Source organism: Colletotrichum jinshuiense, chromosome 6 (genome assembly GCF_051148585.1).
Source record: "Colletotrichum jinshuiense chromosome 6, complete sequence".
In the NCBI taxonomy this organism is placed as follows: Eukaryota; Fungi; Ascomycota; class Sordariomycetes; order Glomerellales; family Glomerellaceae; genus Colletotrichum; species Colletotrichum jinshuiense.
In genome coordinates, this window is record NC_139313.1 from 3,546,828 (window position 1) to 3,561,058 (window position 14,231).

General features: G+C 52.8%; 1 protein-coding gene across 1 annotated transcript; it reads right to left on the reverse strand.

Moving 5' to 3' along the window:
• Positions 1–12,495: 12,495 nt before the first annotated feature.
• EsH8_VI_000926 (Gti1/Pac2 family-domain-containing protein) lies at positions 12,496–13,971 on the reverse strand (the record flags this gene model as incomplete). Its single annotated transcript, XM_083272179.1, has 1 exon — positions 12,496–13,971. One exon carries the CDS (start codon positions 13,969–13,971, stop codon positions 12,496–12,498), a length of 1,476 nt encoding a protein of 491 aa, XP_083127353.1.
• Between the last annotated feature and the right edge of the window lie 260 nt (positions 13,972–14,231).

The window sequence follows — 14,231 nt, forward strand, 5'->3', positions numbered from 1 at the left end:
ATGTTGAAATGTAAGACATTGGCTCTTCTGTTAGACGAAATTGAAATAGGACTTGCCTGGGACTTTCAGGGAACAAAAAGGTCAGCAAAGCAAGAAGCAGGGCTGGAATGTTTTGAATAGCCAAGGGAATGCGCCACTGTGCGCTCGTGGTAGTGAGGTTAACATAGCAACCCCAGCCAACCCATGTCGCAACAAACGATCCGATACCAATCATGAGTTGCTGCAAAGCCGTGACCGTTCCTCGGATGCTCGGATGGGCCAGCTCTGCCTGGTATAGGGGCACAATCATGCAGAGCGCACCTACACCAAGCCCAGAGATGAAACGTCCCGACCACATAAAGTGTATATCTCGCGCTCCTGTCTGCAGACCTCCCCCAAGAAGGAAGAATAAAGCACCTGTGACAATGGTTCCTCGTCGTCCAAGCCGATCTCCAAGTGGACCTGCTGCCCCGGCGCCAAAAAACGCACCGGCAGTAAACATGGATACCACGAGTCCTTCCGTCGACGTATCTGGGGCGAACGCTTCATGAAAAGTATTTGATGCTACAACGGCAGCAATAACGCCGAGGTCATAGCCAAAAAGGAAGGCGCCGAGAGAGGCGAAGACTCCTACGAGCCATTGATAGACTTTTGGCGAAAGAAGTGCCATGCTGTGACAATGATGCCGCGTTATCTCTTAATCAAATGATTCCTTTGAAATATCAAACTCTCAACGATTTACAAGTCTAACATCCGAATCATATTCATCTCTTATATTTTAACGTGGATCCGGGGAAGTATGTTAACTATGTGCAGCGGGGCAGTACTCCGTCTCCGCAATTTCGGTCGCTTCAGCGTGCCGAATGGTCGGGATGGATTCTGGTTCGTGCGGCTCTGGGTGCGGCTCTTGGTACTCTGCTTGGCTCACAATAGTGACGCAACGGCCAAGGGCTGCTGGATTGGTTCTTGGTCAAGACCTTGCTCAAGCAGGCCACCTGATAAATCAGCCACGCTGCCTCCTTCTGGAGGCAGATCAAATGAGGCAGCCAGCACAGTAGGCGCCAAGGATGACGTCGATGTTCTTGACGGACGTCTTTGGCGGGCTGTTGCCCGACCTGGAGGTCCTGGATGTAGCGTGGGGAGGGTGGCCACTTAGGCATTCACTCAGTAATGATGCCATATTCTGATGGGCAGCTTGAAAACTAGAGCAAATACAGATGCAAGATGCTGACAAGTTCGGTAGACGCTTTCCTCGGCGTAATTTCGGGCACTTTTACATACCCAGAGTTACATAGTGTAATTAGCTCGTCAATGTTGTGATACACGGCATAGGCCCGACACGGCACGGGTACAAAATGGGAGGCATCAACCCGAAATCCACTCTATCAAACCCTAAGTCCGGGATCTGAATTAGGCTCAGATAATGTGTAAAGTACACGCTTCGTATGATAATGAAGCTTTACATGTTGTCCTATACTCACATCACGCGTCTCCCTTGATTCTCACTTTGGGCTTTGTGCATATGTTTATACAATTCGATGTAACAATTCATGTCCAACCGTTCCTGCCACCATGGCAGCTCTAACATTATACTTCCTCTCTCGTTTCATCAGCCGCTCGATGACAAATTTCAGGCAATTGAATTTCAAAGTCATACTCTTCATCTCTATAACAACCGGCACTGAAGAGAAGGATCAATTAAAAAGACTCCATCAGTTACTGGGAGCGTGCGATGTGCCGCTGCAGTTGCTCTTCGCCGTGCGAGACTTACTGCCTGATGCGGCTTGGACACGAAACGGAAGATCAAATACTAGTTATCATATTGACTGAACAATGGTATTTGGATTTCGGTGAAAGATATCTCGTGCGATGTCCACACAATTGGCGTTAACTACCACAAACATATTCAGATATTATATCTTGTACTGTAGCTCGAGTTTTTGACAGTATTCTTGCATGCGTCATCAGAATATCCTACTGTTTTGGATGTCTAATTAATTGAAAAGGTTGGCGAAACCAGTCATTCCTTTGGAAGTTTATAAAAACATGACACTCCAGCTGCCGATGTTGAGCATCGACTGGCTGATTCTGTATCAAGAACCTGCCTTGACATAGCAGTCTTGATTGTTAGAGCTCAAGCCAGCCAAGCCAAAGCCTGGTTGTTAATAAGGCGAAATTCCGTATTAGACTGGTCGTTAAAGCTTGCTAGATATGCCACGTCGCCATTCCAACTGGTATTGTCGTTTTCATATTATGGCCACCCATCAGTATTTCCTTGCACAAAGTCAAGTAGGAGGGGAATTTACATGCAAGCCAAAAGCATGGAAATTGTATCGGAGACTATTAGGGCAGGCCACCTAGGCAAGCATGCTCGCTCGAGAGTCAACCTTGGGCATACTGGGATATTTAGCATATGACCCAAGGGACCTCATAAGACATTGGCAATGTGGAGTGACATTACCCCCGAGTTGTGAGATGTTGCAGCGGTATGTCAAGAATTATGTTTGCAACATCCAATATGATTGCTATGCTTGGCAATTCGCAATACTTCTGTTGGATTTGCCCCGGTATGTTTTCGTTTTCGGGCTTTGATGCGGCTGAACAAAATGACACCAAGCCGATGGCCACTCCGCCAACACCTCAAATTCGTCAAAACCCAAAGTTCACGAAGGAGTTTCATAGATTTTACCGATAGTTCACTATAAACTCATTACGATGGATTACTGAGGCACTTCCGTCAGTATTCCGGACCACCCATTGCGTTTGCATTATCAAGACAGCCAGCCACGCCACTCCTCTGCCAACTTGGAGATATAGTAATATTTATTGATGGCTGGAGTTTGATTATCATCTGAGGCGCAATTAAACTTGTTTAGTACACATATTACATAGTGCAGTTAATCATAGAATACTTAGGAAGGATAACATCATGGCAGAGTAGCGTCTCTCGGTGAGTTCGTCGAGGAAGCATTCACAACTTGCCATGAGTCAACCGAGAGTACTCAAACGAGTCACCGGTCGTCTAAAATTCAAGACGCAACATATATCATTCTGTCAACGGATAGAACTGGCGCCGTCCATCAGACTCAGTTATCTGGTCTCGGTATTAAGTCTCGGCGTTTTCGAAATTGGTCCTCACTTTGTTGCCAAGTCTTGCCCTCACAGAAAATTGTCTCGAATGTTCATTCACAAGGTTTACAAACCTTGCTCTGAGATTTAGGACTGTAGCAAAGTCAAAATACTACCACCCTATCAAAGAAGTAACCTCAGGAATGACATGCGTTCCTTGCTACCGGATTTACAAAACCTGCCGATTCATCCATGCAACTGGACAATGCGATGTAATGAAAAGAGCTGTTTAACGCTGTAGAATACTGTCGTATTCAGATGCGAATCCAAATACCCAGACCCGCTGGGCCGGAAACAAGTAGTCGGTTCCTCTCACAGTCGACGTACGGAACAACCTTTCTTTTGTTCTCTATTAGCCGATGATGCCCGGTTGTTCTTTTTCTGGACCTCTTGAGTACGTCAGAATCTACAGCGTGCACTTGAACCGTTTACGAGTTGTCAACAACTACAGCTCAGCAAGCCAAGAAGTAATGTTGACAGATACACCCTAGCTCGCCAGTCTCAGCATGCTGTGTTTACTATGCAGTATATACCAATGTAGGGGATGGTTCCGTGTTCATTAAGTCGACTAACATTAATGAAATTATGGGGGAAGTGGTGAATCATGACTGGACCCCGCCCTAAGTTACGAAGTCACCGCTGTCACATTAAATGAACACACTCATGTAGATTGCTGAAGACAGTTTTCCAAAATACGTGAATCCAACATGAACCCGACACATCCGTACGATGAAAATCGTATATAGGCATTTTAAAGGTGGTCGATGCACGCCAAGGAGGGTGGAACATTGCGTTGGAAATCTTAATTGTACATAAATAGATTTCCCCGATGGCGAGAACGAGCCCGAGCAATTGACTTTCGGCCTTTGGCTCAGTTTACTTGCTTATTACAAAAAAAAAATGCTTTTTTGACATAAAGTCAGCCTTGCTGCTCGGAACTGACTTCCATAATAACGAATGCCGTCCATCCCTTGATCAATGTCACGATGGCGCGTGACACGTTGCATGGTCCCCCCCGTACACAACTGGCAGCCCCGGCTGGTCCGGATGGGTAATACCAACTCAAAAACACCGATTCGAACCTAATTGTTATTGCGTCTGTAGAGTAGCACCCGGGGAATGATCTTCGTGTCAAGTCGCAGACGGTCTCGTGTCACAGTCGCCAAGACTACGGGGCCCGTATGATCTGCGCGCAGCACCTCGTCAGCAACTGCCCCTTTTTTGTCGCAGAAATGTATGCTTATAAGTATCAGATCAGCTAAACCTTGGACTTCCCTTCAGTGGAACGCCTGGTCGTGCGAGATCCGATGGACGCCTTGCTTTCGGTATTGAGTTTGAGCAAATGCGGGTAATGTTAGGATCTCCTGGTTACAGACAAGGTTGTCGTCACACAGCAGCCGATTAATGACGCATGGGCCATCATGATTCGATGTACGCACAGATACCCCGTGTTGCAAGAGAATCCCGAGACCAGCTGGTTGGGTTTCCCAGCGTTCACGTATTGCTTCCAAAGAGAAGCTCTTGGAGGGAAGTTCAAGCACATCGAAATGCCAGGCAGTAGATACCGGTAGTGTGCTAACCGGTGGGTTGGGACATCATTAGAGTTAATTCCGGGGTGCATGAAGACAGCCTTTCAAAATTTGTTATGCTTTAAAGAATCGCCGTGATGATATAATAGCCAAAGCTTGTTGTACGAGTTCACTTCTGGCAAATCTCTTTGTCAAAGTTCAACCACCCCAACTCAAACATATTGAAGGTTATCACCTCTCAACTTGAATGCCTCTAGGTACACGTCGGCATCCCACACATAACCCAATACGCTTGCGGAATACGGACGCCTCACTCCTGTTATTTTGGAGCCCAGGGGTATTCTCTAGCACCAAAGGCCTACTAAGCTTTGTAAATGTAGTAACCGGGAGCCCTTGCTCAATGTCCGGAGGACGGCCTGGCGGAAACTTGCATGCCGATAGAGCTGCAAGGCTGGCGTCCATAGCATTATAGTTCCGGTAGCTCAAGCACGTTATAAGCAAGGCAGTCCCTTGGTTTTGCAGAACATAATCACCCCAGAACAGTTCCAAACCCTCTTCCCGATTGCAGCAACCTGCCAAGAGGCTCTGTTTGGAAAGAATTAAAGCACTTATTCCCCGCCCACATTCAAAGGCACTGACAACAACTAGATCATGGGAGCACCTACTGCGCCGAAAAGACCTGCACTCAGAGGCCTTGTGGTATCCCATCGGCCCAGACTTTGGATGCATGATACTCCGTACCGGCCGTTCAAAGAGATTGCCCACCCCTTTCAGGCGGCCGTTCTAACTCTACAAAGTGTCCGGCTGGACCTGCCGGCGCGGCGTCCGCGGACTGATAAGCGCCTATTATTTGTTTCCCGCTGCCCCGGTGGCCTAACTCAAACTTTGGGCGAAGCTACAACTGTTAGAAGAGAATTGGCGGCGAAGACTGCAAATCAGGTATTAGCTTAACCTTGAGAGGAACCTAAAAACCATTCGTCATATATGACTCAATGGCTATCATAAGACGAAAACTCTCGCTCAAACAAGGTAATGGTCCGCGCAACTTTGGACTGACAAGTGCAAAGTCTAGACGTGTCGAAAAAGGTTTTTAAAAAATTAAACCTCCAAGCCGTTCATTCTACACCTTCACCTCCCGCTTTGGGTAATTTTCTCTCTTGACATCGGCCCAGGAGTAATTGCATGGGAAACCCGTGCCGAACAACGGTCGTCTCAGGAAATGCCGCCCCGTCCCATGTTCGCATACGCCCCCCTTCTGCCCTCTGATGACAACGAAGAGCAAGACCTCCAACCACACCACCTTAAACCGTTTTAGCTTTTTACTGCCCTCCAGCCCACTGACTCCCACATTCCCGACCCTTGGGGCCAGCGTTGCGACGCACACACTCACTTACTGACGCAGCACGCGAACAGTCTCGTCTAGACATGCCCTCTATAATTAGCTTCTACAGGGGCTCTCCTTCCGCGTGGGAGAAGGGGGGGTTCCCTTTTGTGAATTTCATGCTGTTTGGGCAACTTGCGCGGCACTCTAAATTACCCGCACCGACATGGGATGCCCTCCCGGCGTTCAGGCTCGAACAGATCAGCATTGATATCGCCGAGGGGGCCCGGGGGCGTGGGCATAGTTTGTTCAACATTACCTCCGTGGAGACGGATCGTAGATTATCTCCGCGGTGAAGAGCAAGTTCCCCCAAAGCTGTTGCGTTTGGCGCGCCGAGCATCTCGGCCGTCCCAGATACAGGCCTACCGCAGCCCCCTGCAGCACCGCCCTGTATCTCTCGGGCTCTCTGGCTCTGGTTCCGGTCCGTTGGTGCCTTCGACCACCCACCTGGGGGCTAATCCCGTTTGCCTGGACGTGTCGACCCCAAGACGCGCGTAAGGGCCAAAGGTGACGAGTCCGGCGCCGTTCTGGAGCCATGGTCGAGCCACCTGGCCCCGCCCCCACCGGCCCGTAAAGGGTGCCCGGAGCCGGGCCCCAGTTCGCCGCCCCGAAGGCATTTTGGGCGGCTGGAGCTAAGCAGCATTTCGCACACCAGGCATTGGCTCGCGGCTGCTTTGAGTGTGTTCCATACAGGGGGGCCGCTTACGTTCTCCGTCTGGTGAGAGTGGATGGGCGTTTCCACAAACTGGAGAGCCCGGAAAATCCGGTATTGTGGCCCCCAACCCTCGCCCACCCCCCCTTACCCAAGACACACGCCTGACGCCAAAAAAGACCACAGACCAGGCACACCAGGAAAGAAGCCCTTCGGGAGATGTATAATCTGTAGATTGGATTGTTTAATTCCCTGCCAAAGGAGCGCCAGCTCCCTTTGCAGTCCCACGTGGCTTAACCTGTTTAATCCCTGCCAAGCCCCTCAAGCCCTGCAGGCAGCATGGAGACGAAGGCAGTGCAGCGCGCCGCGTCGGCCTCTCGTTACCCATCGCGTCCACTTCATTTCGGGAGTGTTATCTGCATCTTGGCGGCTCCCGATGCTCACCAGCGGCCGCCAAGGATCTTGAGCGCGAAGTCGCGAAGTCGCAAAATAAGGACACAAGATGGAAAGAAAAAAAAACGGCCTGCATGAGATTTCTACCCCATGGCCAGCTGCTCGTTCGGCGAGGCGGGAAAATGGGACCACCCAGAACCGGGACTTGAAACGGACTTGGACGGCCATCCCCAGTCAACCACCCCTCGGCACAGCATGCCTCGCTCAACTCCCCTTTCCTCCGTTGTCAACCCATGCTGTCAAGATCTCTACGCTTCTTTAGCGGAGCCCCGAAGATGGAACGGTTGCTGGTTTGATTGAGCGCCGTCTCCTGCGTGTGCCTTCATCTGCACACACCACGTTTGTTTTTAAAGATCTAATATAATTAGATGGCCTCGACGCCGGCCAGGTCCTAATAGCCCTGCCGAGCTTGCGTGTCCCGTGCTAGCGGTTCCGCTCGCATTGTGACTCCTGGGCCTGTAGCCCCCCCGGCCTGAATTTAACCAATCCTCCTACAGCTTGCCGGGGATACAAGATTGCTGGCCAGGTGCGGAGGGCAACTGCGAACCTCGTACTCCCCAGATGCCAGTACGAATACGGGAGGTACTCATGCAGTCAACTTGAGAGGACTCTCCCGAAAATTCTCCCCACACCGGTACTTGAAGAGGCATAGGCGTGGCAGTGTGCCGTTCTGTGAGCGTTTTCTGCATGCCCTCTGCAGGCGGAGAAGAAAGGCGTATGGGAAAGGAGAGGTTGGGTTTTGTTCATCAGCCTTCTTTACTGCCGAAGTAGTTTTTGATTTCATTTTTTTACATGGCAAATGTGCCTGGCTGGGGAGGTCGCCAGCGGGCAGTACCAAACTGTCAAGTGTGCAATTTCACAATGCAAGAACAATACACGAAAGCGACACTGGAGTCCTATCAAAAGGCGAAGCTTTTCATAGACTCGCCTAACAGGGGAGATGAAACGGCAAATCAAGACCCGACATCCCATCCTCGTTCGGGCAGGGCACGAAGTAATCAATGGATGACAGGTCAAGTATCCACCGCCACGAAGCTGCCATGATTATTACCCGGTTGCGGTCCAGAGGCCAAAACGAACCCCGAGGGGAGAAATACGCGTCCAAGGGCTTGCGCCTTGGCGTTTCCCCTGAAGCACATTACATACGCTGCTCATGGTCCATCCAAGGCGGGCGCGAGTGCGGCGAGGACGGATAATGAAAAAAGCCGTCGAGAATAGCAACGATGAGGTTAAATCCATCTGCGAATCATCTCTCCCTCCCCCCCCCGTCACGGAGCAAGTTTTCGCGACGCGCTACCGTAGCCAAGTCTCATCTATTCTCCTAATCCTGCCCATCCACCACTGCCGTCCGTCCCGCCAAGAAACCCAAATGCCCCCCCGAAGCAAGTTTAACCTGGGCCTGCGCTTCCAGATTCGTCAAAGCTTGCCTCGCAGAGGTTTTGGCTGCCCCCGTCGTGGGCCGTGCTCTGCCTGGGCAATCCGCAAATCGTCCAGGGGAGAGAGGGGGGGGCGCGGGCAGCAAAAGAGGCAAGTGCTGCGTCCTATAGTGCGTGGTAGTGCATGTACACTACGGATAATATGGTAGCATCCAACCTGCCACCCCCTCAGGGGAAACATTTTGACGAATTCAGGAGAGCAACGGGGGCGGGCGGGCGGCGAAGAAGAAGATCCACGGCGGCTAGCGCACCCTGCCCGCGCCGCGGTCCTTACGGAATGCGACCGCAGCCGTGAGTTTTTTTTTTCCTCCTCCCCTACTCTCTTTTGCCCCCTTTGGTTCTTTGGGGCATACCGGTACGGATACAGCAGCATGCGTCCGTCTCGGCCTTATTTACGCATCATGAGACTTGGCACAAGGTGTCCCCCCGTCCGACTACTACGTCTCCGGTTTCTCGAGATGCCAATCCATCCTGATGGGGACGATACACACAACCACCCCACTCCCTTGGGGAAGGCATTTAAGAATAAAAAATAAAAAGCACAAAATCCAGAGTTCTTGGGAGGCCCGGCCGAAGTTCTGCCATCAACGGGTCATGGTCCATTCCTGTGCTCTCGCATTTGATCCATAATGCTTCCTCGAACGGCCCCCAAAACGTCCGTGGGCTCCCCCCCCCCCCGTATGGCCTACCCAAGCGCACCCCCTTGGCAACGTCATACATCTCGTCCAATGGCAGCGATCAGATCACCAAAAGAGACGACCGAAAATGTGAAATAAACACGCGTGCTCCGTAATAACCGGCCGTGGGTATCTGACGGTTTCGACGTAGCAGTCCCAGACACTCGTATCGGGTACCATTCCCCATCCTAAAGAAGAAGAAAAGAAAAAGAAAAGAAAAACAAGCATCTCTCTAGCAGTCCCCGCCCTCGCTCGGGCTTAATCGACGGACTTTGTAAGCGCTGACGATGAAACTGGCTCACTGACAAGTCTGCTTGCCGCATGTCCCCCCCCCAGGCTGACAATAAAGTCGCCATTGGAGGGAAAGAAAAGGGATCGGCGAGAGCTGCGTCTGTGGTCGACGCCACCGGCCGGATTTCCTTCGCGTACGCCCTATGCAAATGCTAAGCTCAAGCCCATCTCGAGCTCTTACTCCCACCGGCTCGTTTTGCCGGGCAGGTCTACTGCGCCTCCCCAGGCCGTGTCACGGTTGATGGGCGGCGTATGGGGGGAAAGCGAGATGCGAGAGCTTAGTGAAGTGAGTAAACAAGTCACTCCCCCCCCGTTTAGACACTATAACCGTGAGCGTGTTCTCGAACTTGACCCTCCCCCAGCGCTGAACCGGCACAGGTATCCGTGGGCATGGCGCAAGAATATAGAGAATTAAGGTAGAGCTGCGCCTCATCTTGACAACCACGGGTCAGGCCTGGCCTGGCGGCAACCATGACCCGAACGAGACCAGACGGGTTTCTCATTTTTTCGAATCCCCCTCCCCGTACGGTACAAAGAAAAGTCAAGCTTCACAACCTGACACAAAAATGGGCACGGAGTGGACACGACGACACAGGCCTGGCTCTGGTCCTGCTCCTCCTCCCCACCCCGTCCAAACGTCCGCAAAGGACGACCAAGGATGAACCGCCCTTGGCCCTGTTGCGTTTTTTTTCATTATTTTGCTTCACCTGCAACACGGCTGCAAATCGTCTCCCAAAACGTACACGGCGTCTCTGGTCTCCTGCCGGGGATGGGGGGGTTATGGGGAACGGCCGTTTTGTCAGCACTGCTGCATCTGTCCACGTCTTCTCCGTCAGCAAGTTCCGTGAGATCCACACTCAACCTTCTTTTCTGTCCTTGCTTGTGTATGCGGTTGTGGGGACCCTGTGTCTTGGCTTCTCCTTTGGGAGGAGGGAGTGAATAAACCTGCGCGCGCGAAGGACGGCAGGGTGCGGCCTGCCTGCATTGGCAACAACAAGCAAAAGAGGGCGACGTCAACTGCAACAAACAGGCAATATCCAGTCAAGAACACTTCATCAACACAATAAAGCCCCCGACTGCATCCCACATCCCACATTCCCGACCCCGATCCCCCCTCCCTTACATGGCGATCATTGATGCTTGCTTTAGACTCTGGGACATGTACTACCGGTACCTTCTTTACCCAGACAGGACGCATCCAAAAAAAAGTCAAGCTAACCTTTTTATTTTTTATTTTATTTTTTACCCTCGCCTGACGGGCCAAGTCGGACGTTCCCCGAAGAAGGACAGCATGCATGTACCATAGTATCTCTCTATCTTTACTCTATGCCTGTAGTAATAATAAATGGATGCCATAACAACCAACGCCCCTCCCTCAAGCGTCGTCAACGTCCACCCTACCCCTGGTCACTCGCAAAAAGACAAACATGTCTCCAACATCCCATCTCTACTGGCTGACAGGTTACAAACCCTTTTTTCCCTTTGAGCGAACGGGTTCAGACGCCAGACGTACATAACCACGGAGCTGTGTGACGCGGACACGGGAGCATAAATACAACAAAATAAAAACCCTGCACCGACGAGTATAATACCAAGAATAATAAAAAGCATATCACAAATAGATAATAAGCCCGGCCAACACAATCGTAGCCTCTTCCCCCTCCCCGGCCCCCCTACCTTCAAAGAGAATGACCCGGTCTTTTGCCTGCCGTACCGCATCCCCCCCACAGCAAATCGTCCTTTCTGCCTAGTCAAAGGGGGCAATGAAGTGTGTGGCGGCGCGTCGTCACCCATTTGTCTCGACCAACCAACCAACCACTCTCGGCCGACTCCAAAAAAAAAACACTCTCACGCATACAGACACATACAACCAACCCGTCACACGAACCCTTCCCACATATTCCCCCACCCACACACACACACACACCCTCGAACGAGGCCGTTTCATCTACGCGTCTATCGGCATTCAACGTCGGTAGCCTCGCCTTACACATGGTACCACACACGCAAACAAACCAAACTCGCACAGAGAGTACGGGTGCCCCCCCCCCCCCCTCCCCCTGCCACTGTCACCTCTGAACCCCCCGAACGAAGGCGGACGCGCGCGCACGCCGTCGTCCTCGGCCCTCATTCTCCAATTCTCCAATTTTTGCATCCCCCCCAAAATCCCCCAAAACTCGCCCCCCGTTGAACCCATAACCCCTACCAATCCATCCCATCGCCCCATGGGTATCCCCTGCCAACGCCTGATGCTTAACACGACTTTAACCTAAACTGCGATCGGCAAGCCGAACGCACACCGTTGCTCGGATTCCCTTTGACAGGGCCCCTTCCTTCTCTCCCGGGCTCGCAATCGGGAGAGTCCTGAACGATCAATGCTCCGTCCGCTGTCAGTTCGCCTCGAATCCGGCTCTGGGCTTCTTCTTTTCTTCTTTCTTTGCGATGCCTGTCACCATGTGCCGAGCGGCCACCCACCGGATTTTCCGAGGGACCACCAGTTCGAAACCGCTTTGCGACGTAACGTTGTTCGCTTTGGCAATGACAAAAAAATATCACCAAGGGGACAAGACGTGGTTATTCAAAGTGCCTGTTTATTTCGCTCGGTATTACCGGAAGCGGTATACGGCAATATTGTAAATGCTATGTACGGCGAAGTAACGACTGTTAAACCCAAAGACTTCTGTTGTGGGAGGTCCGAACCTCCCCTATTTTCCGTGATGCACCCGAGTCCCCCCATAATCCGATATCATGGTCTGTGATCCGAATCCCCAAATGACAAATGTTTGGACCGCCCAAAGTGGCAGGTCGAATGATTCCCGTACGCCGTGGCGATGCTGTTGTAGGTAAAAGAGAACAAAAAAGAAATAGAAAACAAGAAAAAGTGGTTTCAGGCTGGTTGTAGCAATGCAATAATCGCGTCTCTCGGAACGCTTCCTCTTCCCTCAGCTATCCGCTCTGCAGGTTGCCTCTAAATGCAAAACTTGCGGTCCAATGCCTGGAGCGCCTTGACATCGTGGCTCATGTTTGCGGGGCGGTCAACGGGCGGCGGCAACCCGCTGAGGGCACCGGCCGTCCGTGGCGAGCTGTTGGCACTGTTGATGCCGTTGGCCTCCGAGCTGGAAGGCGTGGGGTGCAGCAGCAGCGCAGACAGACTGGCCTTGTTCGAGGAAGGCCCGCTGACGCCGTTGGTCTCGGAATGCGAGCTCCTGGGCGGTGAGACGGAGAGTGTCCGGTTGGGGGGAGTGTGGATGATCGGGTGGCTAGTAGAGGGGGCGCTGGAGACGGCGTTGATGCCCGGCAGCTGAGGACCTTGCGAGTTGCGGGGTCCAAGTCTGGGATCGATCATGACCGCCTGGGCAGCCTGGGCTTGCAGGTGAGAAATGCGAGGAGACTCTGAGGCACGCTGCTGCTGGATCGAAGCCAGGCGGGGAGACTGGTGCTGCGGCTGTTGGATCTGAGCCAGGCGAGGAGACTGGTGCTGTGGTTGTTGCACATGGGCCAGGCGTGGAGACTGGTGCTGAGGTGCGTAAGGCGCCAAGGGCTTCTGAGCGGTCGGTGGCGGCAAAGGCGCCCGGTCGTAGGGAGAAAGGTGATGAGGGGGCGCATGCGCGTAGTGAGGAGCTTGAGCAGGCGGCAGCGAGGCCTGAGGAGGCGGCAGCTGGTGCTGGGGCTGGTGTTGAGGCTGATGTTGCGGCTGGTGTTGCGGCGGGTAAGGGGAAGTGGTGTAGTGGCTGTAAGGAGGAGTGGCCACCGGCGAGGGAGGCCATGAGTAGCCCGGCTGCTGCTGGGCGTATTGTGGAGGATAGGCCTGGGGAGGCATGGGCTGCTGCGGGTGCTGCTGCGTCATGTAGGGGGTTTGTTGCAGCATCGGTCCTCTCGTCAGGGCAGGTGTAGGGTTGCTGTCGTGGAGGCTCGACTCGGGGTACATGCCCTTCATCGGGGTGATGTGTCTAAGCTGGGGGTCGGTGCTGGGTTGCTGAAGCTCTGGTGATCCAGGGTGCGGTCTGGAGTAGTAGGAGATGAGGTGGAGGTGCTGGCCGGTGGAGGTGGTGATGCTGAATGACTGTTTCATGAGACCGTCGGCCTTGTATCTGTATCCCTCGGGCTCGCCATCCTCTGCGTCCTCGTCGCTACCGCGGCCAGAGTCGGGTGTCTTGCCGGCACCGCGTCGGCCGCCGCCGAAGCCGCTTCCGCGCTTGCCCTCCATCTCGCGGTAGGTCAGGAAGCTTCCCGACACTCTGCTGGCACTCCACGACTTTCCGTCGGTCCATCTCCGCATGCCCGCCTCCCGCTCGTCCCAAACGAAGACCGAGCCTGACCGGATAGATTGGCGTTCCTTTTCTGAGAGTCTGCGCTGGACACGAGGGAGGAGGCCGAGTCTGCAAGCCTCGAAGAGCTTGATAGCGTCTGCGGGTGTCCGCACAAAGCCGTGATATGTTTCCATGGTGATGATGGATGAAGTGTGGGTGAAGGTAGATGGGTGTTGTTGAAGAGAAAGAAAAGTAAGGCTACCAAGGAACCTTTAATGGAAAATGACGGATGAGGAGATCCTTTTAAGATGAGGGACTTCTCCGAGAGTAACCTTCCGGTGGTCCTCCACGGCGGCCCCACTGGGTTCGTTTGGGGCAGGGATGGTCAGAATTGGAATCGGCACAAGTTGCCTTGGGACCACAAAGGATCCTTGATCGGTTGCGCCCTACGGGA